This window comes from Brachypodium distachyon, chromosome 3 (assembly GCF_000005505.3).
Source record: "Brachypodium distachyon strain Bd21 chromosome 3, Brachypodium_distachyon_v3.0, whole genome shotgun sequence".
Taxonomy (NCBI): Eukaryota; Viridiplantae; Streptophyta; class Magnoliopsida; order Poales; family Poaceae; genus Brachypodium; species Brachypodium distachyon.
Window position 1 is genome coordinate 16,199,397 of NC_016133.3, and position 24,768 is coordinate 16,224,164.

General features: G+C 46.2%; 5 protein-coding genes across 5 annotated transcripts; all 5 read right to left on the minus strand.

The window, feature by feature from the left end:
- Positions 1–6,149: 6,149 nt before the first annotated feature.
- On the minus strand, positions 6,150–6,692 carry LOC100825521 (nuclear transcription factor Y subunit C-4). The gene has a single exon (XM_003571476.1). It carries the CDS (start codon positions 6,690–6,692, stop codon positions 6,150–6,152), a length of 543 nt encoding a protein of 180 aa, XP_003571524.1.
- A 505-nt stretch (positions 6,693–7,197) lies between these two features.
- On the minus strand, positions 7,198–7,629 carry LOC104584060 (nuclear transcription factor Y subunit C-2-like). Its single transcript, XM_010238171.1, has one exon. The coding sequence runs from the start codon at positions 7,627–7,629 to the stop codon at positions 7,198–7,200; it is 432 nt and encodes a 143-aa protein (XP_010236473.1).
- Positions 7,630–7,767: 138 nt separating this feature from the next.
- On the minus strand, positions 7,768–8,988 carry LOC112271646 (nuclear transcription factor Y subunit C-6-like). The gene is made up of 2 exons (XM_024461377.1): positions 8,882–8,988; positions 7,768–7,957 (listed from the first exon to the last, which is right to left on the minus strand). The coding sequence occupies exons 1-2, from the start codon at positions 8,986–8,988 to the stop codon at positions 7,768–7,770; spliced, it is 297 nt and encodes a 98-aa protein (XP_024317145.1).
- A 4,081-nt stretch (positions 8,989–13,069) lies between these two features.
- LOC100826143 (nuclear transcription factor Y subunit C-2) lies at positions 13,070–13,798 on the minus strand. The gene has a single exon (XM_003571478.1). It carries the CDS (start codon positions 13,796–13,798, stop codon positions 13,070–13,072), a length of 729 nt encoding a protein of 242 aa, XP_003571526.1.
- Positions 13,799–17,287: 3,489 nt separating this feature from the next.
- Positions 17,288–17,752, minus strand: LOC100826453 (nuclear transcription factor Y subunit C-2). Its single transcript, XM_003571479.1, has one exon. It carries the CDS (start codon positions 17,750–17,752, stop codon positions 17,288–17,290), a length of 465 nt encoding a protein of 154 aa, XP_003571527.1.
- Positions 17,753–24,768: the final 7,016 nt, after the last annotated feature.

Genomic DNA, 24,768 nt, shown 5'->3' on the forward strand with positions numbered 1-24,768 from the left:
CGTTAGCACCGTTGAAGCCAATGCTATTTTTGTTATCAACTCTGGGAAAAACTCACTACTACAAAATACCCCTTCCGTGAACCCCCTCCAGTGGCGGTTAGAATGGGCCCAAAAAATCACCGTCACTGGTGGTCGTTCCGGGCATCCAGGAACAGTACCAGTGGCGGTGGCAAATCACCGCCATTGGTTGACCACCAATGGCGGTGATTCCCATTTCAAAATAATCACCGCCACTGGCGGTCATTAGGACAGCCATTGGTGACCTCTTAGAACAGCCACTGATGACCCCCCACCTACCAGTGGCGGTTCTAATCTCAAACCCGCCACTGGTGATCCCCCGAGACAGGCGAAACTTGCAAAAATCATAACTAATTCAAAACAAATTGAAACGATGTGATTCTTTTTGCTTAAGTCCTCATTTTTATTGATTAACACGTTGGAACAATAATATCACATGGTCTTTCTCATAAAAATATGATTTTCCATTTTTTCAATGCAAAAAATAAAGTATTTAGTGAAGCAAGTACAATTTTTATGGTTCAAAATGACACCTATACAATTTTCACACAAACTAGAACATATTTAAATGTCAGTGTCCAAAGGCTTTGAATTTTCTAGCTATATTTATACTTTTCCTCATATAGATGAATTTCCAGCGCTTTCCCAAAAGTAATTCAAATTTGAACTACAAGTGTGTGATAGTTTGTTCCTAAAAAATTCAGAAAAACATTTTAAGCTACCCAAGTAAGAATTATGCAAGATTCATATAGGGAGTTGAAATATTCAACATTTTTCTATGGAAACATGTGCCGACAATTTTCACCCCATCTTGTGAAAATTCAAATAATATGAAAAAATTGTCAAAAAAGTCAATTCTTCGGCATGGAGTCCTTCTATGTGTACTAGTTGACATGAAAAATGATAAACTTGTATTTTGACAAATGTTCAAAAAAAATCCTTCACAAAATGGACTATCAAGTATCAATGTTTATGAGTTTCAAGCCAAATGACCAAAACTACGGCCATTTCTATGTCATAGTTTGTGAGAATGAATCCAATTTTTGCACAGAGGTGCGTCTTCGCCTGCCGAACAATGTTGTCAAAGAGTTTAGAAATTTTTAGTTTTAGAAAATGTTGTTTTCATTTTCTAAACACAATAAGCGAGGTATTTTGTGAAGCAAGTACTTTAAATATATCTCAAAATGGCGCCTAACCAATTGTAACACAAAGTAGAGCATATGTGTAAACTTATAAACCAATTTAGTGACATTAAATACATGTATATTATACTGAAAATGAAAAAAATATTTTTTTGTAAACTCAGTAGTGGCTGTTTTTTTTTTGCAAAACCCGCCACTGGTGCTACGGCATGGCCCAGGAACAAAATTACATAAGTCACCTGTGGCGGTTTTAGGGTTGTACCCGCCACTGGTACTTTATTTGAGCCCAACAATTTAACTGGGCCGGCCCGGTTAGACCTAGGGTTTTCACGGATGGTATAAAATACCCCATCCCCACCCTCCCTTCTCTCCGGTCTCCCCCCGATCTCCTTTCTCCCATCCCCTCCCCGATCTCTTCCACGAACATGTGCTGCTCCCCTCCATCCCTCCCCCTTCCCTCATGATCTCCTCCTCCTCCTCCTCCTCTCCTCTCCAATCGACGCCCTCCTCCCGTCCTCCGCCACGATTACGGCCGCGGCCCCTCATCCCCGCACGACAAGGCCCCGCCTCCGCCCTTCACGACTGGCCCCGAGCAACCCCGGTGCCGGCAGATCTGGCCGCCACGGCCCCGAGGACGGCGGATCCGGCCCCGACGCCGCTGGATCCGGCCCCGCCACCACGGTACGTCCTTCCCCTCTCTCCTTCTTTCTCGGTTCTCTCTGCGTTCTCACTCTCTTTCTCCTCTCCCGCAGAAGAGGAGGACGCCGCAGTGGAGAGCTTGCCGCCGGATCTAGCCGTCCCCGGCCTCTCCACCGCCGGATCGGACATGCTGTATGCTTTGATGATGTGTATGCCCTCTGTAATTTATTTGGTTTCTCGATTAATCGATGTGTATGCTTTCTATTCTCTGTAATGCTCCAGATTTCTTTGTTAGTATGTATGGATTTGTGCCTGTGTAATTTGATCGACCATCGTCGACGTTCTAGTGCAATCCAGGCCCGTGTTTTTGTGTTCATGGCATTTGTTGTTGATTTTAATGAAGAATTATTTCTGTGCAATCCAGGCTACACGGGTGCTTTTTGAAAAAAACTCCTGAAATTCGTACCAGTGGTGGTCATATCTACCCACCAATACTAGTGGTAAGCACCGGTGGTGGGTTACAGCACCGCCACTGGTGCTAATATCACCAGTGATGCGTGGTTGGTGGCGGGTCTTTTACCCGCCACCAACATTGATTTTCAACCGCCACTAGTAGCTGTTTTTGTAGCAGTGACTCCTGCTACCTGAATAAATATACCATTCCTTTTCAGCAAGCATGTTGACCACGACTCTACCTCTCAAATCAAATCCATTTTCCCCATCCGGCCGGCCAGCAGAACCTCAATAACAGTACTGTCTAGGACACCCCTTGAGCCTCCCTAATAAGGATAGATTCTCTGCTTAAACTTCATCATCGATAAATGATAAAATCAGGCATAAACTCAATTGCTTCATGATGATGTTGGAAGACTCTAATTATTAACTCGGCTTTTCCTCCATCCCTACTGACTATATGTCTCGGTGTCATCCTTGATCGTGCATCCGCCGAATTTCGCAACACTTACTACTATTATTGTGAACTTTTGGTGGACACAAGTGTCAGGGAAGGATAGGGAAAAAAAACACTTTGTCTTAATGATGATGACATAGCATCCGGGTATAGTCTCAAGGAGGAAAAACTCGGCCCATGGAGTAGAGGGTCTGCCAGGTCATCTATATGGAGTCTGACTGCTACACCTGGGCGCCTCATTGACTTGGAGTGCAAGATAGGGAAACTCTACTACCCAAAATACCACTTGAGATATGATTCTAACCGATTAAATAATCTATTCCGTATAAACCGACTCAGGGTCTTGTAACCTGATACGTCCAAAACATACTATTCCTTTTTAAGTTTCCATCTTTGTGTTCTATTGCTTTTATCGATTTTCATTAAAGCTTTGAGCTTAAATGTAGTTAACAGTCATTAGGAAGTTTCTTCTTTCTTTGTTTTGTTAATTTCAGGTATATAACGCAAGAGGAGAGCCCCTAGAAAATTAGGAGGATCATATATCGGAGTCCAATGCAGTATACAAAATGAGGGATCGACAAAGGCCCCCACGGAGGTCCCGGTCAGCCAAGGGTAGGTGCCCCGGGCCGAGGGCTGCTTGCCTGGGGCTTGGGAGACTGTTGCTTTTCGATGTACTCTTCCATAACACTTTGGGACCCCCTAAAAATTCATGCACAAGAAGATGACGAGAACGAGGCAAAGCAGCACAGAAAGTAAAACTACCAGAAATTATGCTTCGAGATGGTGTAAATCAAGGGGAGACACGTACCGCCAGAATTGCCTCTGGTGCTTCATCAATCACCCCCAAATTGCAACTCTGTATGAGTAGGGAGTAGTTCTCCTGTCACTACAAGTAATACGCTGATTTTACCCCCCGCCCCCTCCCATTTTTGTCACTAAATTGTCACTTTTTACATTTATGATGTTTTCATGATGAAAAATGGACGATAAAAAACTGACCGTCACTAATAAGGACACCTAATGACCTTTTTGGAGAAATGATCATAAACTGTTATGAACGATTAGGATCGTTATAAATTTTATGATCAATTTTTTGGTCGCTAGTCCACCCTGGACACATAGGATCCGATGTGGCAACCTTAGTGATGAAATTAAATGGCCGCAAACCAAATTTGGCCCGGTCTAGGTTGTTTGTCCATATATGTCGGCCAAGCCCAAAAAATCAATCCATTTTATCAGTCCTGTCTGGTCTTCTAAATGGGCCATGACCATCATTTTGGCCCACGTTTTGTGACCCATTTGTTCAATTACAACCATTTTTATTTACTTTTTCCCAATTCAAGTCCAATATTAATTGGGCCAAGGCCTTTTTATAATTTATAGTCCAGTCTATTACTATTTTAAGTACATTGCTCTTATGTCGAATATTGTTTGGTCCGTTGGTCACTATGTAAAGTATATTTTTGGCCCATATGTCCAAAGTTCATTCTTTGGACAATTTTGCTAACAAAGCAGCAATCACAGGACATCTCCCTGCAACCCTAGCCATCAAGAGAAGACCTAGCCGTCCTTTGTTGAAGGAAATTTCATCTCCAGCGGTTCCCCTCGTCTCTGACTGCCGTTTCAGCGTTGAGAGACGGGGGGGACCACGGATCAACGTCTGGCATCAGTTTTGCAGTTTCCTGATTAGGTTTGTGTGTTCTTCACAGTGGCATCTTGACGGTGGAGATGACGTTGTCTAGAAGATTTATGTGCTGGCTCCGTCCTTGTCCTGGCGTAGGCGTCGCGTCCTACTCCATGGAGTCAGTGGTTCTCGCAACTCTTCTTTTGGTGTTTTTGGTTTTTTTCCTTGTCAATTCATCAACAGAGAAGCAGTTTCACAGCTTGCCTTGTAAGGGGTGTGTCCCCGGCCGTGGTGCGTTCGACGATCTTAGGTTCCCATTGTTTGAGGTGGGCGACTCAAGTGGCTTTTTAAAACCTATAAGGTTAGTCCAGCTTGTGCAAGCATGATGTTCTGCAATTCCGTTACCGGTTACACGGAGAAATGTCAAGATGCGGAAGATAGATCTAGAGATGTTGATCTCGGAAGACCATGATGGAGCTTTTAGTTCTATAGTGGATTTTTGTTCCTTATGTTCGTTTAGCTTGTTTCGATCTATTGTACTTTCTTCTATGAATCAATAAAGCCAGAAGGTTCTCAAAAAAAAAAAGCAGCAATCACAGAGAAAATCAACACTCACACAGGAAAACAACACATGATTATAAACAATTGCAGCATTTAATGCTTGTAATTTCAGCACATTACATTTTATTTTTACTTAATATATCAGACTACATGACAGAGATACAACTCAAAGTATAAGTAAACACTTGCAACGAATAGAGGCAACAATTGGCTCAAGATTGGGAGTGACAACCTAAGAAATTAAAAGACATTACAGAGAGAAAAAACAATAAACATGAAACTAAGCCCCCGAGGGTCGAGTCGGCGCGATTCGAGCAAGCTCGGGACTTCTTTTCTTGATAAACAAAATGATTGTAATCCCCGAGGGTTGAGTCGGCTTATCTGAAATGTCCCCAAGAATCAATCTGATTTTACTCGTCTCTGTTTCTCAGAGTCAAAATCACCTATATAGATAGGGAAAAAAAATCTATCCGGCGCCCGCACATCCAGCGCATCCAGCGCCCGCGCGGCCGCACATGAAGCTATCCGGCGCCTTGCCCAACGGCTGCGTCTTCTTCGCCTTCGCTCACGACGCGGCTGACGGCGGCCGGTCGTCCGCGAGGAGCAACCGCGTTGTCCTCGTCCTCGTCAACCCCATCACCGGCGCGGCCCAGAGCGTCGAGGTGTACACGCCCGAGAGCCTGTCTGGGTTGATCCATGCATGGCCAAGGTGTTGTTTGTGGCCGTGAGTGTTGATCCATGGCCAAGGTGCACTTCGTCAGTATGAACCGGCTTGCTGCAGAATGTCAGAACTTGTCATATGTTGGTAATTAAATGGAGGTTACTTCAATTACTCGAAGCTATTGATATCTTCCAAAAGTATGTAAACCCCATTTTTATCTATGACAAGCAGGGGAAAAAAATGTTAAACACACAATTAAAAGAACTAACTTCCCTAATAATTTTTTTAATTGTGGTTTTAACATTTCTTTTTATATACCAGCTTCTCATAATATCTTCCAAAGGGAATTCCCATTCCTAACCATGGTCTGCATGGTGGCAGGCGGAAACCTAGGGTCATTCTCCTGCATGATGTCCACCAGGAAATCAAACGTATCATTCCTGGAGACCATAGCGGCGATGTCATTCTTCTGCAGCGTCCTCCTATTGTCACTCCACGATGGTAACTAGGTACGGTACAACATACAAATAAGCACAGTCAACCACAATAAGACATTAATCGCCCGGCTTGATGATTATTCCGCCTCAGCTACGCTCATTCATCTTGTCCACCACTGGAAGGCGGCTGTTGCTGCTCACCATTGTAAGGCGGCTGATGCTGCTGCTCACCGTTGTGAGGCGACTGCTGCTGCTGCGGCTGCGGCCACGCGAAAGGAACTGGTTGCTGGTTTCCACAGTACATTTCAAAGGTGCCCATTCCTGGGACCATGGTCTGCATGGTCCCAGTCGGCAACCCCGCACCATTGTCCTGCATGATGTCCACAAGGAAATCAAAGGCCTCGTTCCTGGAGACCGCAGCGGCGATGTCATTCTTCTGCAGCGTCCTCCTATTATTTTCTCTGGTTTGGAGCCACGATCTCAGCGTCAGCTCCTGGATGAAGATCTCACACGCCTTAGCTAGGAGCCCATGCGCCTCCCCCGCGATCATCTGGACATTCTCCCCGCTAGCCTTCATGATCTTCTTGATCCTCGCAAGGGGAAGGCTGTGGGTCTTGAAGTCGCTCATGTGCTCGATCTCATCCAGCCGGTCGCTCCAGAAGGCCTGAAGCTGTTGCTGGTGCTGGTCCTCCTGCTGCATTGGGAGGGCTGCATAGACTGGACCACCATAGGGTCCTACATGAAAGACGGTACCTGCGGGAAAGACGACGCCTGCTGGCGCAGGTCCAGATTCCGTCCCTGCCAAATATGCTACAGATGTGTCGTTTGTGGCATCCGCCTCTGTCCTTGGCTGCGAGTGTTGATCCATGGCCAAAAGATACATGCACTTATGTCTTAACCTGGAACATAACGGGAGAACTTGTCATATGTTGGTAATTTAAACAGGGTTCCGTAAAACATGATGCTAAGTATATCTTTCAACGAGTAGATAAACTCCTTAATTTTTTTCTATGAGAAGCACGAAGAAAATATTAAAACCACAATTAAAAGAACTAACTTTCCTAAAAAACAGACACAATTAACTTCCCTGAAAATTCAAATAACTAGACACAATTACACAACTAATGTATTATCATATCCATTTGCACCTGGAGTAGTTATATGTAAATACATATCAATTTTTTTTTGCTTTTGCTTACACATAATTACAGCGTCCTCCTATTTTTTTCTCTGGTTTGGAGCCATGATCTCAGCGTCAGCTCCTGGATGAAGATCTCACACGCCTTAGGTAGGACCCCAGGCGCCTCCCCCGCGATCATGTGGACATTCTCCCCGCTAGCCTTCATGATCTTCTTGATCCTCGCAAGGGGAAGGCTGTGGATCTTAAAGTCGCTCATGTGCTCGATCTCATCCAGCCGGTCGGTCCAGAAGGCCTGAAGCTGCTGCTGGTGCTGGTCCTCCTGTTTCACTGGGGTGGCCGCATAGATTGGACCACCACGGGGTCCTACATGAAAGACGGTACCTGCAGGAAAGATGACTCCTACTGGCGCAACTCCATATACTGTCCCTGCCACATATGCTACAGGTGTGTCGTTTGTGGCATCCGCCTCTGTCCTTGGCTGCGAGTGTTGATTCATGGCCAAAAGATGCACTTATGTCCTTCGGGGTTGGCTCCTATTTTTCTCTCTGGGTTGGAGCTACGATCTCAGCGTCTCTAGGATGAAGATCTCACACCCCTTAATTAGCCAAGACCCCAGGCACCTCCCTTGCGACCATCAGGACTTCTCTGGGGCAGCCTTCATGATCTTCTTGATCCGCGGCCTCGCGAGAGGAACGTTGTGGGTCTTGAACTCCGATATCTGCTCGATCTCAGCCATCCGGTCGGTCCAGAAGTCCTGAAGCTGTTGCCGGGGGGTTGGTCCTCCTGCTGGAGTGGGGTGGTCGCGATTGGGACACCCTCGGAGCCTATAGGGTGAGTAAATTATGGATTAGCCATACTACGTTGAGTAAAGAAATTGTATATGTATATTTATTTAGTTCGTTTTTGCTTAGATTAAGGTTTACCCTTTCAAAGAAAAATGTCCTCTTTCTGGATTATGCAAGACATGGCTTGTGTCATATGCACATTGGGTTAGCCAGGATGTGTCATTCCCACATTGGATTAGCCAGGATGTGTTATACACACATTGGGCTAGCCATTGTGTCCTACACACATTGGGTTAGCCATTGTGTCCTACACACATTGGGTTAGCCATGATGTGTCATACACACATTGGGTTAGCCACACTGTGTCATACATAAATTTCCTTTCCCACGCAGCCATTTCAAGGTGATGTAAAAGGGTCTAGGTATTTGAAAAAGATGTCGATGTTGGTTCCTGGAGTCCAAAGATCTATCGTTCGTTTGAAGAAGAGAAATGAGTTGAGAGATCAATTCTTCATGCTTTAGGAATTAGGATGTAGCATGCAGGTTCGAATCATAGTGTTGTAGCACACTAAATATAAAACTTCTGTTTGTCGATCCGTGGCAATGCATGTGCATTTTACTAGTAGATACTAGTAATTAATAGATAATGGGAGAGACTAATTGGCGGTCGACCGCCAAAACCTACCTCGGCAGCCTAATCCCAATGGTTTTTCTTTTGCTATTTTTGGCAACTTCATATTTTTTTTGACTTTTTATTTTAAAATAGCTTTAATTTTATTTTATTTTACTTTTCATTTTTTGATTTCGAGCTTTTAATCTTTCAACCTTTTATTTTAAAAATTAAATTTTACATGATTTTGACTTTTTATTTTTTGTTGTCGGGCTTTTAATCTTTGTGGTTTTTATTTTTTGAGCTTTCTACTTTTTTCCTTTTCATGATAAATTTGCAAAAAAAAAACTCACCTGGGTCTACCTCCCGGGCGGTGGCGGCCTTCGGGCGGCACAACATCGTGCGCAGCCAGATCTGGCACGGTGGAAGGGTCGGCGGGGGGAGGGGGCAGGTGCACCATGGCCGTCGCGGCCGAGCGCGAGGGGGGGGGGGGGGGGGCGGCGCCGACGGCCCAGCGCGAGGGGCAGGAGGGGGCCGGCGCGTGTGAGACTAAGGAGCCGGGCGTGGGAACTGGGAGCGCGTCAGGAGTCTCTTAGACTCACTACTGCAAAACAGTGTATATGTGACGAGTCATCAGTGACGGGCCTCTCGCACCAGTCACTGATGACCCCGTATCAGTGACGGGCGCATAAAACCCGCCACTAATGACCCCTCATCAGTGGCGGGCGTACCACGCCCGTCACTGATGAACCCTCACCAGTAACGGGCGGGAAAGCCCGTCACCAATATCCACGTCTGAAAAATTGCAAAATTCACCAAAACACACATCAGTAGCGAGCTTTTCATCTAGGCACGCCACTGATGACTGTTCGAGGCCAGCTTTTTTAATGGGCCGGCCCAGCATTTTAGGGTTTGAGGGGGAGGTATAAAATACCCCCTCCCCCAGCTCTTCTCTCTCCCTCTATTTCCTCCCTCAGCCCCGCCGTCACCCAACTCCCTCTGCTCTCCTCTAGATCTCCCTCACTTCTCTCTCTTTTCTCCACTGCCAAGCAACCCTCTCCTCTCCCCCTTCTTCTCCACTCCCGAGCAACCCCCTCCTCTCCCCCTTATCTTCTACACGAGCCGCTTCCTCTACTCCCCTAGGTCAGGCCGCGGGCATCGAGGGCCACTCCGGCACCGCAGGTTTTCTCTCTCTCCCTTTGTTCTCTCGTTCCCTCTTGATTTCTTCTCTCCCTCGATCTCTTTAACTTGCAGATCCCCGTCGGCGGCCCATGGGGATGAGATGGCAGGGTGGCACCTCCTCCACCGCAGGAATCGTCGTCACTACCCCGGCCACCGCCAGATCCGGTGTCCCCGACCTCGTCTCCGCCACCGCCTCTGTGCAGGTACCCTCCCTCACTCTCTTTCTCTCACGCACTTTCTCCATCTCTCGGTTGCTTTCTCTTTCTCTCCATTGCAGATCGAGCCCGTCGCCGGAGTTTGAGCTTCACTGCGGAGGAGGCCGTTTGTCACTAGATCCGGCATTTGCGCTGCCCTCTCCACGTCTGGTGTCTGCCGCCGCCATGGAGACGGCAAGACGATAGGATTTGGGCTGCAATGGGCTGCGATGGGTTTGGTAGGTTTTTTTTTTTGTTTTTGCGAAAAGACATCGGTGTCGGGTGGGTATTTGTGACCGCCACTAATGATGGTATCATCACTAACGGTCGCTCACTGGCAGGAAGTTAGTGATGGGCGGGGATGCGATTTCTTGACCGTTACTAAAGACCTTTTCTGTAGTAGTGACTCTCTTTTCATCCGCCAGGAGTGGGATGGGCGATCGTTTGCCAAAGAGGAATCTCCAATAAGAAGTGGAAATAATTCTTTGGTCATGCTTTCTTGGTTAAAGTTGATATCGCCAAAGATTTTGGGAGGCTAGAAATGGCACTTCCTCTAGCAAGGACTTCTACGTAATTGGTTGCATGCATGGTCATTTTATTAATTCAGGTCTGGATCTGACTCGTTAAGGCAACCATCCACTCATGACGTGTCAAAGAAAACGGGTCCACTACAAAAATTATGTTGATCCATATGACGTTCACATATCATCACGGGCACACTCAGGAACGTCATCGTGGTGTATCTGTGACGTTTCCTAGGACAAACAAGAACGTCATGAACCTCACGTCATATATTGAGTCCAAAACTTTTCTCATATAATTTATGAGGAAATTCCCTAATTTGCCACGAGCCATAGGTCCAAAGTCATTGACAAAACGCCCCATTTCGTCATAGGCCATGAGCTCAAATGCATCGGCCCAACCCATGCCCAAATGTTAGTGACAACTTTTTTGATCCCTAGCTATCTCAAGTCTCTCCACCCTCTCCCCCCGATTCCTCCCATTTTTTCCAACGGCGTTGCCTCCAAGCTCCTCTGCCGATGACGTGTGTGTCCCCCAGCTCCATCTCTCTCGATTAATTACAGCTAGCAATCAGTTCCTCGGCCCGCAGGTGGAACAAAGCTCTCCCTGTCCCACCTGCTTTGTCCTGGCTGGGGTTTTTTGGACAGACGTGCGAGGAATGGGGAAAGGAATTATTTTCCGATAAAGGGAGCTTTTATTAAACTTAAAATTCGCATGAAGAAGATACGTACAACAAACAAGTTCGCACCGGCAATAGGGAAGGAACTAGTTAGGGTGATTCCACTGCGCCGGCCACCGGTTCTTAGGCGTCCGCGTAGGCATCGGAAACGGACAGCTTTGGTGCGCTGCAGATGAGAGGGATGGGTGGCGCGCGGGCCCAGGGCGTTCGACGATGGAGCCCTGCTGGGCCCGGTGCCGAGTCTGGGCCCGGTGGGCTGTCAGCCTGGCACTACTCCATCTGGCAGGCGTTGTTTACTTGTTTTCGTACAATCGCTCAAAAAAAGAAGCTTGTTTTCGTACAGCACTGCTGAAGCATCGGAATAAGAAAGTTGGCTAGCTGAGCCAACGTTTACCATCACATCTATATGAATACTACGGAAACAAATTTCTTGGTTAAAAGGGGCATTATGAAAGAGAGGGGATTTTCTATATGGTCAGCAAGATGTATACAATGAGAGGAAATAATTCTATGGTCTTAGTTCCTGGAATCAGCATGGATGTTAAAATCAATCTCGCGCCTAAGCTTTTTGAAAGGCTAGAGTGACACTTGTCTAACGACAAGCGCTTCTACGTAAAGGGCTGCATGGTCATTTAATTATTTTAGTTATTTTTTGCGTCATGTCGCCTATCTTCTTTAACTTGTCGCTATCAATGGCCGCCCATTTAGCAAATTCCATAGCTGTCGAGGAATACGACGATGATACCCTCTCTCCTGGTATCTTTTTGTCCTTGCCGCTAACTCCTGGAGGCTGCCGCCATCCGAAGCGAGGAGGGCGTCCGCGTCACCGCTGGCTGCCCACCACCACTCGATTTTGTCTCCTTATGCTCAAGGACCATGGGCTGGAGTAATTCAGACGATTGGGCGCAGTGCGTCGGAGCAGGGGGTCGGGTGGCGAGCCGGATTAGGAGGATGGGGCGGCACCGGATTAAAAGGACAGGGCGACGGTGCCGCAGCAGAAGGGGTGCGTGTGATCCAAGGAGAAACAGTAGAGCTTTTTTTGATAATTATGAGGGCCACAATGCTACTTTACGAATCTACGGGAAACCATGCATGTGCTTTTCTACCTGTGTGAGGACAAGGGCGTGATAGTGACGTACCACGGGATGAGACATACAAGACGCAAACTGTAAACTAAGAAATTGTTAAGATATGGTAAAAATAATTAGTCCCTTTGATGAAATGTGTCCTATAAAAAACTAGGATCAGGACGTGTAAAAAGCATTCTAATCCAAAAGAAGTACATGCCAGTCTCTAAAAAAGACTTGATGAAGATAAATGGACGTAGATGAAAAAAAAAATCCTGCAAAATCCAAATGCTCGTTTAGTTATTACCACCCAATCACCCATATACATAAGCCCGCAAAAGATAAAGATAAGTCTGAAATCATCAGGAAAGCCAGAAAAAACATCATGACAGATGTACAAGATCAGGAAAAAAAATCCCTTAGTCCAACATAGATACCCTTGCGCATCCAAGATCCAAGCGCGCACTACTGCGTTACAAGATGTATTTATTGATATCAGTGTCTCTGACGAGGTTCCATTGCGTCACCCGACAACTGCGGATAATATTCAACCAAAGATTTAAACCAATAAGTTAATGGCGCTACACAAAACCCTGTAGTGGCAATTCCAATAGCCGTAGAAAAGACGATGCCCCCTGCAAAGACGTGAGAGTCGGGGACTACCAAAGATTAATGTCGAAGACAGATGAAGTTTCACATCAAAAGGTAGTTCAGTTTAGACTTTAGACAAACAACCACAAACAAGCACAAACATTCACTTTCGCCAAGTTCCAGCCAAATCACCCCATAACGGTAACTAGGTACGGTACAAGATACAAATATGAAATAAGCACAATGTAGTCAACCACAACAGGACATTAATCGTGAGGCTTGATTATCCCCACCTCTCAGGTACCCTCATTCATCTTGTCCATCACTGGAAGGCGGCGGCGGCTGCTGCTGCTGCTCACCATTGTAAGGTGGCGGCTGATGCTCCGGCTGCAGCCACGCGAAAGGAACTGGCTGCTGCTGGTTTCCATAGTACATTCCAAAGGTGCTCATTCCCAGGACCGCGGTCTGTACGGTCGCAGACGGAAACCCCACGCCATTGTCCTGCATGACATCCACCAGGAAATCAAAGGTCTCATTTCTGGAGACCGCAGCGCCGATGTCGTTCTTTTGCAGCGTCCTCCTATTGTTATCTCTGGTTTCGAGCCATGACCTCAGCGTCAGCTCCTGGATGAAGATCTCAGAGGCCTTAGCCAAGAGCCCAGGCGCCTCGCTGGCGATCATCCGAATGTCCTCCCCGCTAGCCTTCATGATCTTCTTTATCCTCGCGAGGGGAAGGCTGTGAGGCTTGATCTCGCTCATGTGCTCTATCTCAGCCAGCGTTTCGGTCCAGAAGTCTTGCAGCTTTTGCTGGTGCTGGTCCTCCTGCTGGAGGGGATGACGCACCTGCTGCAGCGGGGTTGCCGCATAGACGACTGGACCGCCACTGGAGCCTGCAGCAAAGACTGTACCTGCCGGAAAGGCGGCCGCGCCTGCTGGCGCAGCTCCAGATACCGTCCCAGGTGCCACATATGCTACAGGTGTACTGTTGACGTTTGTGGCATCCGCCTCTGCCCATGGCTGCGAGTGTCCATCCATGGCTAAGTCTGACCTTCTACATAATGGGAGAACTTGTGTCATATATATGTTGTTAATTTAAACAGGGGTACACATAAAACATGATACTAACTGCTAACTAACAAAAGTAGGTAAACTCCTTTTTTTTTTCTATGAGAAGCACGAAGAAAATGTTACGATCACCCTAAAAGAATTAACTTTCCTAAATAAGAACTAATGTGCCAACGGTTCCATGCATCTAAACTCAATTGCTAGTGTATTGCCTAATCTGTCGCGTGGTTCCGTATGAAAACACAAAAATAGTTACGAGGCCACCTAACGCTGGCAGATTTCTCGGCCCCTCCTTGCGTGTCAGCAAACGCTCCTGTATCCTCCCTTGTCTGGTGCCCTTAAATTTCAGGCTTAATTTCTAAAATGCCACTGTGCTACAGTCCCCCGAAGTCCCAATTGGCATCCTTGCGTGCCAGCAAACCAAGACTGCTGTCATGGCCGCCGCGCCGCCCACCGGGGATCGAGATAGAAAGAGACAGAGGGGGAGGAATAACCCCGTCCGGATCTCGATCTCAGCAGCGATGGCACTCTCTCCAACCTCGATCTCCCAACGAGAAGATCAGGATGCTAGCTAGGGTTTGGCTGCTGCCGCCGCCCCTAGTAAGTACTCATGTGTTAGAGTTCACAGAGCGAGACAACGCCGATCGATCCATCGATCGACATCTGAATGAGCACGCGCGGCGAGACTTAACAGGGATCTCGCAAAAGAACATGGCGCCGACAGAATCGGAGACGATAACACAGCAGAATTTCAGAATTACCGACCTATCTATCTACACGCCCTTTCCTAGATCTCGCACGAACAATTAGTACACACTCCAATTGAAGTACAACATGTACAGAAGCTAGCATAACACGGATCTCGCAAATAGAACATGGCCGGCGCCGACAGAATTGGAGACACGGCAAGACAACACAGCAGAATTTGAGAAACGGCCTATCTATCTATTGTTCTACACACGCCCTTTCCTAGATCTCGCACGAACAATAGTACATATACACAACACAGCAGCTAGCATAAATTGGAGGAGATGCGAGAATAGATGCGATGTTGAAGCTTACCGGGGCTTGGGCAGCGGAGAGAGACGGGACTGGAGCACCGGCCTGGAGATGGAATCCTAGGAGGAGGAAGATGGCGACGGCAAGGAGAGGGACTGATGAGGGAGACCTTGGCTTGACCCTTGTACTATATATCCGCCCACTGATGGACTGCGATCCAGTGCCTGCCTACTGGACTGGGTGTCAGGCAGAATGTCTGAACTGGGAGACTTTTTGTCCATGCCTTCCTTATTTGGGATATACTATGTACTTCGAGGCCCAGTGGGCGGCGGGCCGGGGCCTGTGTGAGTGTGATTCGGTGGGCGCTTTGGGACACACGTGCGACGGAAAGGGAAGGAACTAGCTAGGGTGATTCTGTCTGACAGAGACATTCTCGAGAGCAATTTTTTATCTGAAGACTCTATATAATTTTTGTCAACTGACAAAAAAAAACTGCGGGGTCAGAGAGCACCACCCTAGCTAAAGCCCCAGCACCGATTACCGCTATAAATATCCTATTAAGATGTTCCTCTCCATGATCAAACATTACTCATTGACAGTATGTGTAGTTCTCTGCAACGAAATATAACTTCTTCCTATGTAACACCTCCAAATGGACCTTTTTTTTTACTGTACACATTAAATAAAGTCGACAAGTCACATATTTTAGAAAGAAACCCCAGAAGACACATAATCAAATTAAAATGTTAAGATATCTTGTAAGTTGTAACATGAATTATATTATGATCTAAGATGTTATGACCAGTAAAATAAAAAACGGGCATTATTTCACTGACTTTGCTGAGATTGTTAGGATGTACTCTTTGTTGGTAGGAGTATAGAACAAGAAGTAATTCTTTTGGTCTTAGTGCCCCGAATCAGCATACTTTCATGGTTAAAATTGATCTGACTAAATCTTTTGATAGGCACTTCATCAGACAAGAGCTCGTACGTAAAGGGTTGCATGGCCATTTCATTAATTTAGTCACTTGCGTCACGTCTCCTATCTTCTCTGTCATCATCAATGGCCACCTTTGGCGCGGAGACTTAAGCAGGTGATTGCTGGAGCATACGCGGCGCGGCATATGGATCGCTTCTACGTAAAGGGTTGCATGGTCATTTCATTAGTTTAGTTATTGCTAGCGTCACTTCGTCTATCTTGTATGTCTTCATCAATGGCCACCCTTTTGGCAAATTCCAGAAAAGTAGAGGAATACGACAAGGATGCCCTCTCGCTTGGCATCTTTTGTCCTTGCCGTTAACTCCTGGAGGCTGCCTTTGTTCGCGGCGAGGAGGGCGTCGAAGGTGTCACCGCCGGCTGCCCACCATGAGTCTATCTAATCCCCTTATGCAGTTATGCTCAAGGATCGTGAGCTGGAGTAATTGAGGCAATGGGGCCGTGTGTCAGAGCAGGGGGTCGGGCGGCGAGCCGGATTAGGAGGATGAGGCGGCAAGGAAGGAGAAACAGTGGAGTTTGTCTTAACAATTATGAGGGCCAAAATATTTTTTACAAATCTACATGAAACCGTATATGCGTTTTTCTTCATATGTGACAAGGGTGCGGTAGTGACGTACCACGGGATGAGACATATACAAATGCAAACTGTAAACAAAGATGTGGTTTAGATATGTTTTTAGTCCATTTGATGAAAACGTGTCCTATAGAAAGCTAGGATCAGGACGTGTAAAGCATTCATATCCAAAAGAAGTACATGCCCGCGGTCTCTAAAAAAGACTTGAAGATACGTAGATGAAAAAAGTTGCTGCAAAATCCAAATGCTCATTTAGTTACCACCAAATCGACCCTATGCATAGGACCAGAAAGATAAATATAAGTACCAAAAATCATCAGGAAAAAACCAAAAAATCATGAAAAAACATCGTGATAGATCCACAAGATCAGGAAAAATTCCCGAGTCCAACAGAGATATGAAGAACTTTCGAGCAGCCAAGCGCACTGCGTCAACAAGGTTCCATTGTGTCAGCCGACAATTGCAGATAATATTCAACCAAAGATTTAAAGCAACAAGTTAATGGCTACACAAAACCCTGTAGTGAGAATTCAATAAAACTGTAGAAGAAAAATACCCCTGCAAACACGCGAGAGTCTGAGACTAACAAAGATTCATCTCGAAGACCGATGAAGTTACACATCAAAAGGTAGTTCAGTTTAGACCATCTCTACAACAAACAAAATACAACAAACAAGCACAACTTTCACCGAAGTTCCAGCCAAATCACCCCATAATGTAACTAGGTACGGTACAACATACGGATAACCACAGCCAACCACAATATAAGACAGTAATAACCCGGCTTGATTATCCGCCTCAGCTCCGCTCATTCATCTTGTGCACCACTGGAAGGCGGCTCCTGCTCCTCAGCGTCGTTGTAAGGTGGCTGATACTGCTCCTCACCATTCTAAGGCGGTTGCTGTTGCTCCGTCTGCGGCCACACGAAATGAACTGGCTGCAGGTATCCATAGTACATTCCGAAGTTGCCCATTCCCGGTACCGTGGTCTGCATGGTCCTAGTCGGCAACCCCACGCCATTGTCCTGCATGACGTCCACAAGGAAATCAAATGCCTCATTCCGGGAGACCGCAGCGGCGATGTCATTCTTCTGCAGCGTCCTCCTATTATTTTCTCTGGTTTGGAGCCACGATCTCAGCGTCAGCTCCTGGATGAAGATCTCACACGCCTTAGCTAGGAGCCCATGCGCCTCCCCCGCGATCATCTGGACATTCTCCCCGCTAGCCTTCATGATCTTCTTGATCCTCGCAAGGGGAAGGCTGTGGGTCTTGAAGTCGCTCATGTGCTCGATCTCATCCAGCCGGTCGCTCCAGAAGGCCTGAAGCTGTTGCTGGTGCTGGTCCTCCTGCTGCATTGGGAGGGCTGCATAGACTGGACCACCATAGGGTCCTACATGAAAGACGGTACTTGCGGGAAAGACGACGCCTGCTGGCGCAGGTCCAGATTCCGTCCCTGCCACATATGCTACAGATGTGTCGTTTGTGGCATCCGCCTCTGTCCTTGGCTGCGAGTGTTGATCCATGGCCAAAAGATACATGCACTTATGTCTTAACCTGGAACATAACGGGAGAACTTGTCATATGTTGGTAATTTAAACAGGGGTTCCGTAAAACATGATGCTAAGTATATCTTTCAACAGTAGATAAGCTCCTTAAAAAAATTTTATGAGAAGCACGAAGAAAATATTAAAACCACAATTAAAAGAACTAACTTTCCTAAAAAACAGACACAATTAACTTCCCTGAAAATTCAAATAACTAGACACAATTACACAACTAATGTATTATCATATCCATTTGCACCTGGAGTAGTTACATGTAAATACATATCAATTTTTTTTTGCTTTTGCTTACACATAATTACAATTTCAAAGAAAAAGAAAACATGTTTGTACTTTTGTCTACATGGAAACTGCAATCTACTCGTGCCGAGCAAACAATCCCCATAAAACAAGGAAGTAAACATATATACCGGAGTATAGACTACGAATATGGGCTATAGACTACGAACATGGGCTCTCTTGTGAACCCACGCGGAAATGGAAGAAAAATAACCATGGTATACGCGGCCAGAGGATAGCCCCTCCTAGATTTGCATCTAAAGAACAAATCTTACAGCAAATTAAAATACCCCACGACCTTTTCATCTAAACTCGATTGCTAGTGTTCTCTAATCTGTCGTGGTTTCCTAAATAAGAACTAATGTGCTAACGGTTCCATGCATCGAAACTCAATTATTGCTAGTGTATGTATTGCCTAATCTGTCGTGTGGTTCCGTATGAAAAAACAAAAATAGTCACGAGACCTAACGCTGGCAGATTTCTCGGCCCCGGCCCTCCTTTCGTGCCAGCAAACGCACCTGTATCCTCCTTTTTGTCTGGTGCCCTTATATTTCTAGCTTAACATAATTATTTCTAAATGTCACTGTGCTACTATACCGAAGTCCCAAACCAAGACTGGTGACATGGCCGCCCCCCAGCAGCGAGAGAGAAAGAGACAGAGGGGGAGGAACAACCCCGGCCGGATCTCGATCTCAGCGGCGATGGCGCCCTCTCTCCTCAACCTCTCCTGCTAGGAAGAACCTAGTATAAACTAACGAATCCATTGTTAGAGTTCACACTTCACAGATCGATAACATGTAAAAGGGCACGAGCAAGCGCAGCCGACGCGGCGAGACAAACGCCGATCCATCGATCGACATCTGAAACATGGCGAGACAGCACGGATCTAGCAAAAAATCATGGCACCGACAGAATCGGAGATGACAAAACAGCAGAATTGGAGAACTGGCCCTATCTATCTACATGCCTCTTCCTAGATCTCGCACAAATAATACTACTCCGTACTACATACATACCAAGACAGCAGCTAGCATAAATTGGAGGTGATGCGAGATGAGGCCTGAGGGTGGAGGTTGTTGATTCTTACCAAACCAGGGGCCGGGCGCTGGAGATGGAACCCTAGGAGGAAGATGGCGACGGCGAGGAGAGGGACTGATGAGGGAGACCTCGGCTTGGCCCCTATATATTTGCCTACTGCTGGACTGGGATCCAGTGCCTACTGGACTGGGAGTCAGTGTCTGAACTGAAAGACTTTTTGTCTATGCCTTATTTGGGATATACTATGTCGATCGAGGCCCAGTGGGCGGCGGGGCCTGTGAGTGATATTCGGTGGGCGCTTTGGGACACACGTGCGACGAAAAGGGAAGGACAGGGAAGGAACCAGGGTGATTCTGTCTGACAGACATTCTTGAGAGCATTTTTTTTAATCTGAAAACGCTATTTGGTGAACTGAAAAAATCTACGGGAGAGAGGACCCTTAAAGCCCCAACAACGAACACTGATATAAATATCCTCCGAAGATGTTCTTCTTGATGGCCAAACCTTACTCGTTTCGTTGTCATTTTGACAGTAGTTCTCTGAAAGGAAATATAACTTGTACACTATATTTAATGTGCTCTTCTTTGCTACGTAAGACCTCCAAACGGACCATTTTTTACTGTACAAATTAAGAAAGTCGACAAGTCACATTTCTTAGAAAAAAAACTCCACAAGACATAATCAAAATTAAAAATGTTAAGATATCTTGTAAGTTGTAAAATGAACTGTAATCTAAGATGTTATGACCAGTCAAATACAAAACGTGCATTATTTGACTGGATTTGCTAAGATTGTTAGGATGTACTCTTTGTCCGTAGGAGTATAGAACAAGAAGAAATAATTCTGTGTGTCTTAGTTTCCCTGAATCAGCATGCTTTCATGGTTAAAATTGGTCTGGCTAAAGCTTTTGATAGGCTAGAATGACACTTCATCACACGTAAAGGGTTGCATGGCCATTTAATTTCATTAATTTAGTCGCTTGCGTCACGTCTCCTATCTTCTATGTCATCGTCAATGGCCAGCCTTTTGGCAAATTCCACGGCAGCAACGGAGGAATATGACAAGAATGTCCTCTCTCTCCGTATATTTTTGCCCGACAGTGGATTTGTTACTCCCGAGAGCACATTGCATGCCCCTATCATAGCCGCACATTTCCATGGCATCCTCCCACCCTTCTTCTATCTTCTCTGTCATCATCAATAGCCAGCCTTCTGGCTAATTCCACGGCCAGCAACAGAGGAATATGACATGGATGTCCTCTCTCTCCGTATATTTTTGTCCTTGACAAGAACGAGCTTTCTATCAATCTGCAAGAGGCTATATCTATGCTGAATCACCACCTTCAAGGTATTACTCTTCAGCCCCACTGTCTGCACATTCACTTTCTCACGTACGCTGGCGATCGAGCTGCTTAATTATCTGCAGGCATGTTACCACCGTTGAAGCCAATGCTATTTTTGTTATCAACTTAACTTTTTTTTCAATCTGGGAAAACTCCTGCTACCTGAATAAATCTACCATTCCTTTTCAGCAAGCATGTTGACCACGACTCTACCTCTCAAATCAAATCCATTTTTCCCATCCGGCCGGCCAGCAGAACCTCAATAACAGTACTCTATCTCGGACATCCCTTGATCCTCCCTAATAAGGATAGATTCTCTGCTTAAACTTCATCATCGATACGATAAATGATAAAATCAGGCATAAACTCAATTATATTGCTTCATGATGATGTTGGAAGACTCACGCTTATTAACTCGGCTTTTCCTCCATCCCTATTGACTATATGCCTCGGTGTCATCCTTGATCGTGCATCCGCCGAATTTCGTAACACTTGATGGAAATATGAGCAATTTACCACAAGATTTAATAGATAAAAACAGTAAATAAAACATGTGTAATATTGCAACCATGAATAATTCGGCACAAGAATTGATCAACATAAATAGTGGGTAAAACATGACTAGACCAAACACAGTAGTCATGCAAGCATATGAACAAAACACATCTAAATCAAGAACTAAACATACGAATTGCAGCATGATATCAAGTATGGGAAATAATGACACGTGCGGTGCAGAGGCGGAACCGCTCGTGTTCCCGTTGCTAGACATGTTGATGTCGAGGATGTCTTCAACCTCCGGGAAGAAGTCGTCGTCGGGGAAGGAGTCGTCGGAGTCCAGTGCGTTCGCGGCGAAGAGGAAGAAGACAGTAGTCGCGCGTAGCGCTCCCCAAAAACCTTATTGCCCTTCTCTCGTACAGGACTCGTAGAGGCGGGGTTCCGGAGGCCTACTATCCCGACCTGCGGTGCACGCCACGAGACGAGATGGGGAAGAACGGAGCGGCAGTGCAATGCTCTGGAACGAGAGGAGGCAGGAATGCTGTTTCGGTGTGCTTTCTGGAGAGGAGCAGGCAACAGAGGGAGGCAAAACGAAGAGGACAAATTCGTTTCAGCTTCTGTGCAACCATTCAGATTATTTTCCATTCACGCGTGTACAGGACTCGAAGAGGCGGGGTTCCGGAGGCCTACTATCCCGACCTGCGGTGCACGCCGCCAGACGAGATGGGGAAGAACGGAGCGGCAGTGCAATGCTCTGGAACGAGAGGAGGTAGGAGTGTTGTTTCGGTGTGCTTTCTGGAGAGAAGCGGGCAACAGAGGGAGGCGAAACGAAGAGGACAAATTCGTTTCAGCTTCTGTGCAACCGTTCAGATTATTTTCCATTCATGCGTGGCAAAAAGATAGAGAAGCTCTCGGCTCGAGGCATTCCCGCAACCCGCGGCGCGTGCGCGTCGTGACAAGACGAGGCGGGGGGCGGAGGAGCGCGTAGAAGCTCTCTTCTTCTCATGCTCACACAACAGGTGGAAGAGCCCCCCCCTTATAAGGTGGTGCAAACTCTCTTCAACTAGCAATGTGGGACTAAACTTTTGTCCCACCTCTTGCCATGCATGAATGGGCCGAATGGGCCTTTGGGATTTTCAGGAATTTATTGGACTATAAATTAAATAGTGGGCTGGGCCACATAAATTCCAACAACACTTACTACTATTATTGTGAACTTTTGGTGGACACAAGTGTCAGGGAAGGATAGGAAAAAAAACACTTTGTCTTAATGATGATGACATAGCATCCGGGTATAGTCTCAAGGAGGAAAAACTCGGCCCAAGGAGTAGAGGGTCTGCCAGGTCATCTATATGGAGTCTGACTGCTACACCTGGGCGCCTCATTGACTTGGAGTGCAAGATAGGGAAACTCTACTACCCAAAATACCACTTGAGATATGATTCTAACCGATTAAATAATCTATTCCGTATAAACCGACTCAGGCTCTTGTAATCTGATACGTCGAAAACATACTATTCCTTTTTAAGTTTCCATCTTTGTGTTCTATTGCTTTTTATCGATTTTCATTAAAGCTTTGAGCTTAAATGTAGTTAACAGCCATTAGGAAGTTTCTTCTTTCTTTGTTTTGTTAATTTCAGATATATAACGCGAGAGGAGAGCCCCTAGAAAATTAGGAGGATCATATATCGGAGTCCAATGCAGTATACAAAAGGAGGGATCGACAAAGGCCCCCACGGAGGTCCCAGTCGGCCAAGGGTAGGCACCCTGGGCCCAGGGCTGCTTGCCTGGGGCTTGGGAGACTCTGCTCTTTTCGATGTACTCTTTCATACTCCCTCCGTTCCAAAACACAAATCATAAAGATTTGTGCACTTGGACCAAGGCAGCTCTCATTTCTAGTGCTTGACCACTCATATTGGATTAATAATAAATGGATGTGAGTAGTTATTTGCCGGGTGCGGGTACCAAGAGAAAATAAGGTGTGTTTTGGAACAAATGAGAAAAACCTATATGAGTTGTGTTTTGGATAGGAGGGAGTAACACTTTGGGACCCCCTGAAAATTCAGACACAAGAAGATATCGATTACGAGGCAAAGCAGCACAGAAAGTAAAACTACCAGAAATTATGCTGCGAGATCACTGCTTCGGAAAAGGTTAGCAGCAGCGGTCCGAATTACACACCGGTGGCGGTAACCCGGACCGCCACTAAGCCTGCGCCACGGTAATACCCGCCACCGGTGCTAGCCAGCACCGGTGGCGGTTTGCACAACCGCCGCTGGTAATCCGTAGGGAGGTTAAGAAAGTGCACCGGTGACCGTGGGAAGAACTGCCACTGTTCTTTTCCGGTTTAAAAAAAATATTTTTTATATTAGAACATTCCTGTAACAGCAATATATCACATCACAGCAATAGATAACAGCATGATAGATAACAGCAATATATATGAGAAAATCACACATCCATGATAGATAACAGCATCCGTTCACAAAACTTATTACAAAAACACAGATATTCAATATTTAACATTGTCCATCAAAGTTTCAATACATCGGCACAACCCCGCCTTCATAAAAATCACCGTTCTCCTTCAGGACCTCTTTGTTGAGAATGGTGGCTATCTTCCTCTGAATATCGAACACAAGAACAGCTGGGTTGTGTTCATATTCTGATTCCGTCTTGAAGTAATCCACCATCTGCTGGTAGGTCGTCTTTGTCTTGGGCTTGAAATTGGTGACCCAATTGCGGATGATGTACGCGTAGTAGTATCCACAGAAGACCGTACCTTGCGGCTGTTGTATACATGCGAAGTTTCTGTGATAGGTTATTTTCTTCCAGCCGTAACTTGGCAACTCATAGTCAGTCACTGCCTTTTTCCACGCCTCTTCGAAGAGTGTTCCGACGGTTTAGAAGTCGCGCGGCTCATAGCCTTACTTCCGGCGGAGTGGATCAAGATACGTCACCGACCCTTCTTCGAAAGAGAAGGCCACCACCACCCAATGTTCGTTGTTTACAAAAAGAACACACATTTATAACCGAAATGAGAACAACTTAGTGGAACGAGAAAGAAAGCAATGGTCTTGAGAACAACTTACTCTAAATGGTAGAGTGTAAGAACATAACGGCGTTGCTTGTGCATTGCGAAGAACTTAGCCAAGTATGAGCCTTCTCTCTCGAACCCCGTTTCCATTCCTCTAGACCGATGGTTGCTTTGCTGAATAAGAGAGGATCGGCGATGGCAACGTGTGGTTCTTTCAGGCGGAAGGACTCCCTAGTGAAGTATACACACCAGAGTCTTAACATGTTGTTGTCTAAGTACTTCTGGTTGAAGACGTGAAACAAGTCAAGGAAGTCCACGCCGAAGGTAAGTTCCTTCGTCTGCAGGTCCCCCGTTTCGGCATTGTAGAAGCCATAATACTCTGGCACCTTCACATTCATCTGTTGGCCATGTTGTGTAGAATTAGCTGATGCTGCCATGTAGTAGCCATGTAGCTCTTGCATCTCTTGCGGCAGGCTCCTTAGGTCCTTAAGGCTGACCATCGGTTGTCCAGGGTAGAACATCAGCACTTTATCGAATTTCCTGGCCACGAAGTAGGCTCCGCCGACTAAATCACAAGCTATAGGGGGGCTTCATATTCAAAATATCTAGCCGGTT

Excerpts from the sequence above, each read along its gene's own strand:
- LOC100825521 (XM_003571476.1), bottom strand. The coding sequence starts at position 6,692 with ATGCAGCAGGAGGACCAGCACCAGCAACAGCTTCAGGCCTTCTGGAGC.
- LOC100826143 (XM_003571478.1), bottom strand. The coding sequence starts at position 13,798 with ATGGATGGACACTCGCAGCCATGGGCAGAGGCGGATGCCACAAACGTC.
- LOC100826453 (XM_003571479.1), bottom strand. The coding sequence starts at position 17,752 with ATGCAGCAGGAGGACCAGCACCAGCAACAGCTTCAGGCCTTCTGGAGC.
- LOC112271646 (XM_024461377.1), bottom strand. The coding sequence starts at position 8,988 with ATGGTGCACCTGCCCCCTCCCCCCGCCGACCCTTCCACCGTGCCAGAT. Across the intron at positions 7,958-8,881 it reads CGCCCGGGAGGTAGACCCAG|GCTCCGAGGGTGTCCCAATC; the intron begins GTGAGTTTTTTT and ends CTCACCCTATAG.
- LOC104584060 (XM_010238171.1), bottom strand. The coding sequence starts at position 7,629 with ATGAATCAACACTCGCAGCCAAGGACAGAGGCGGATGCCACAAACGAC.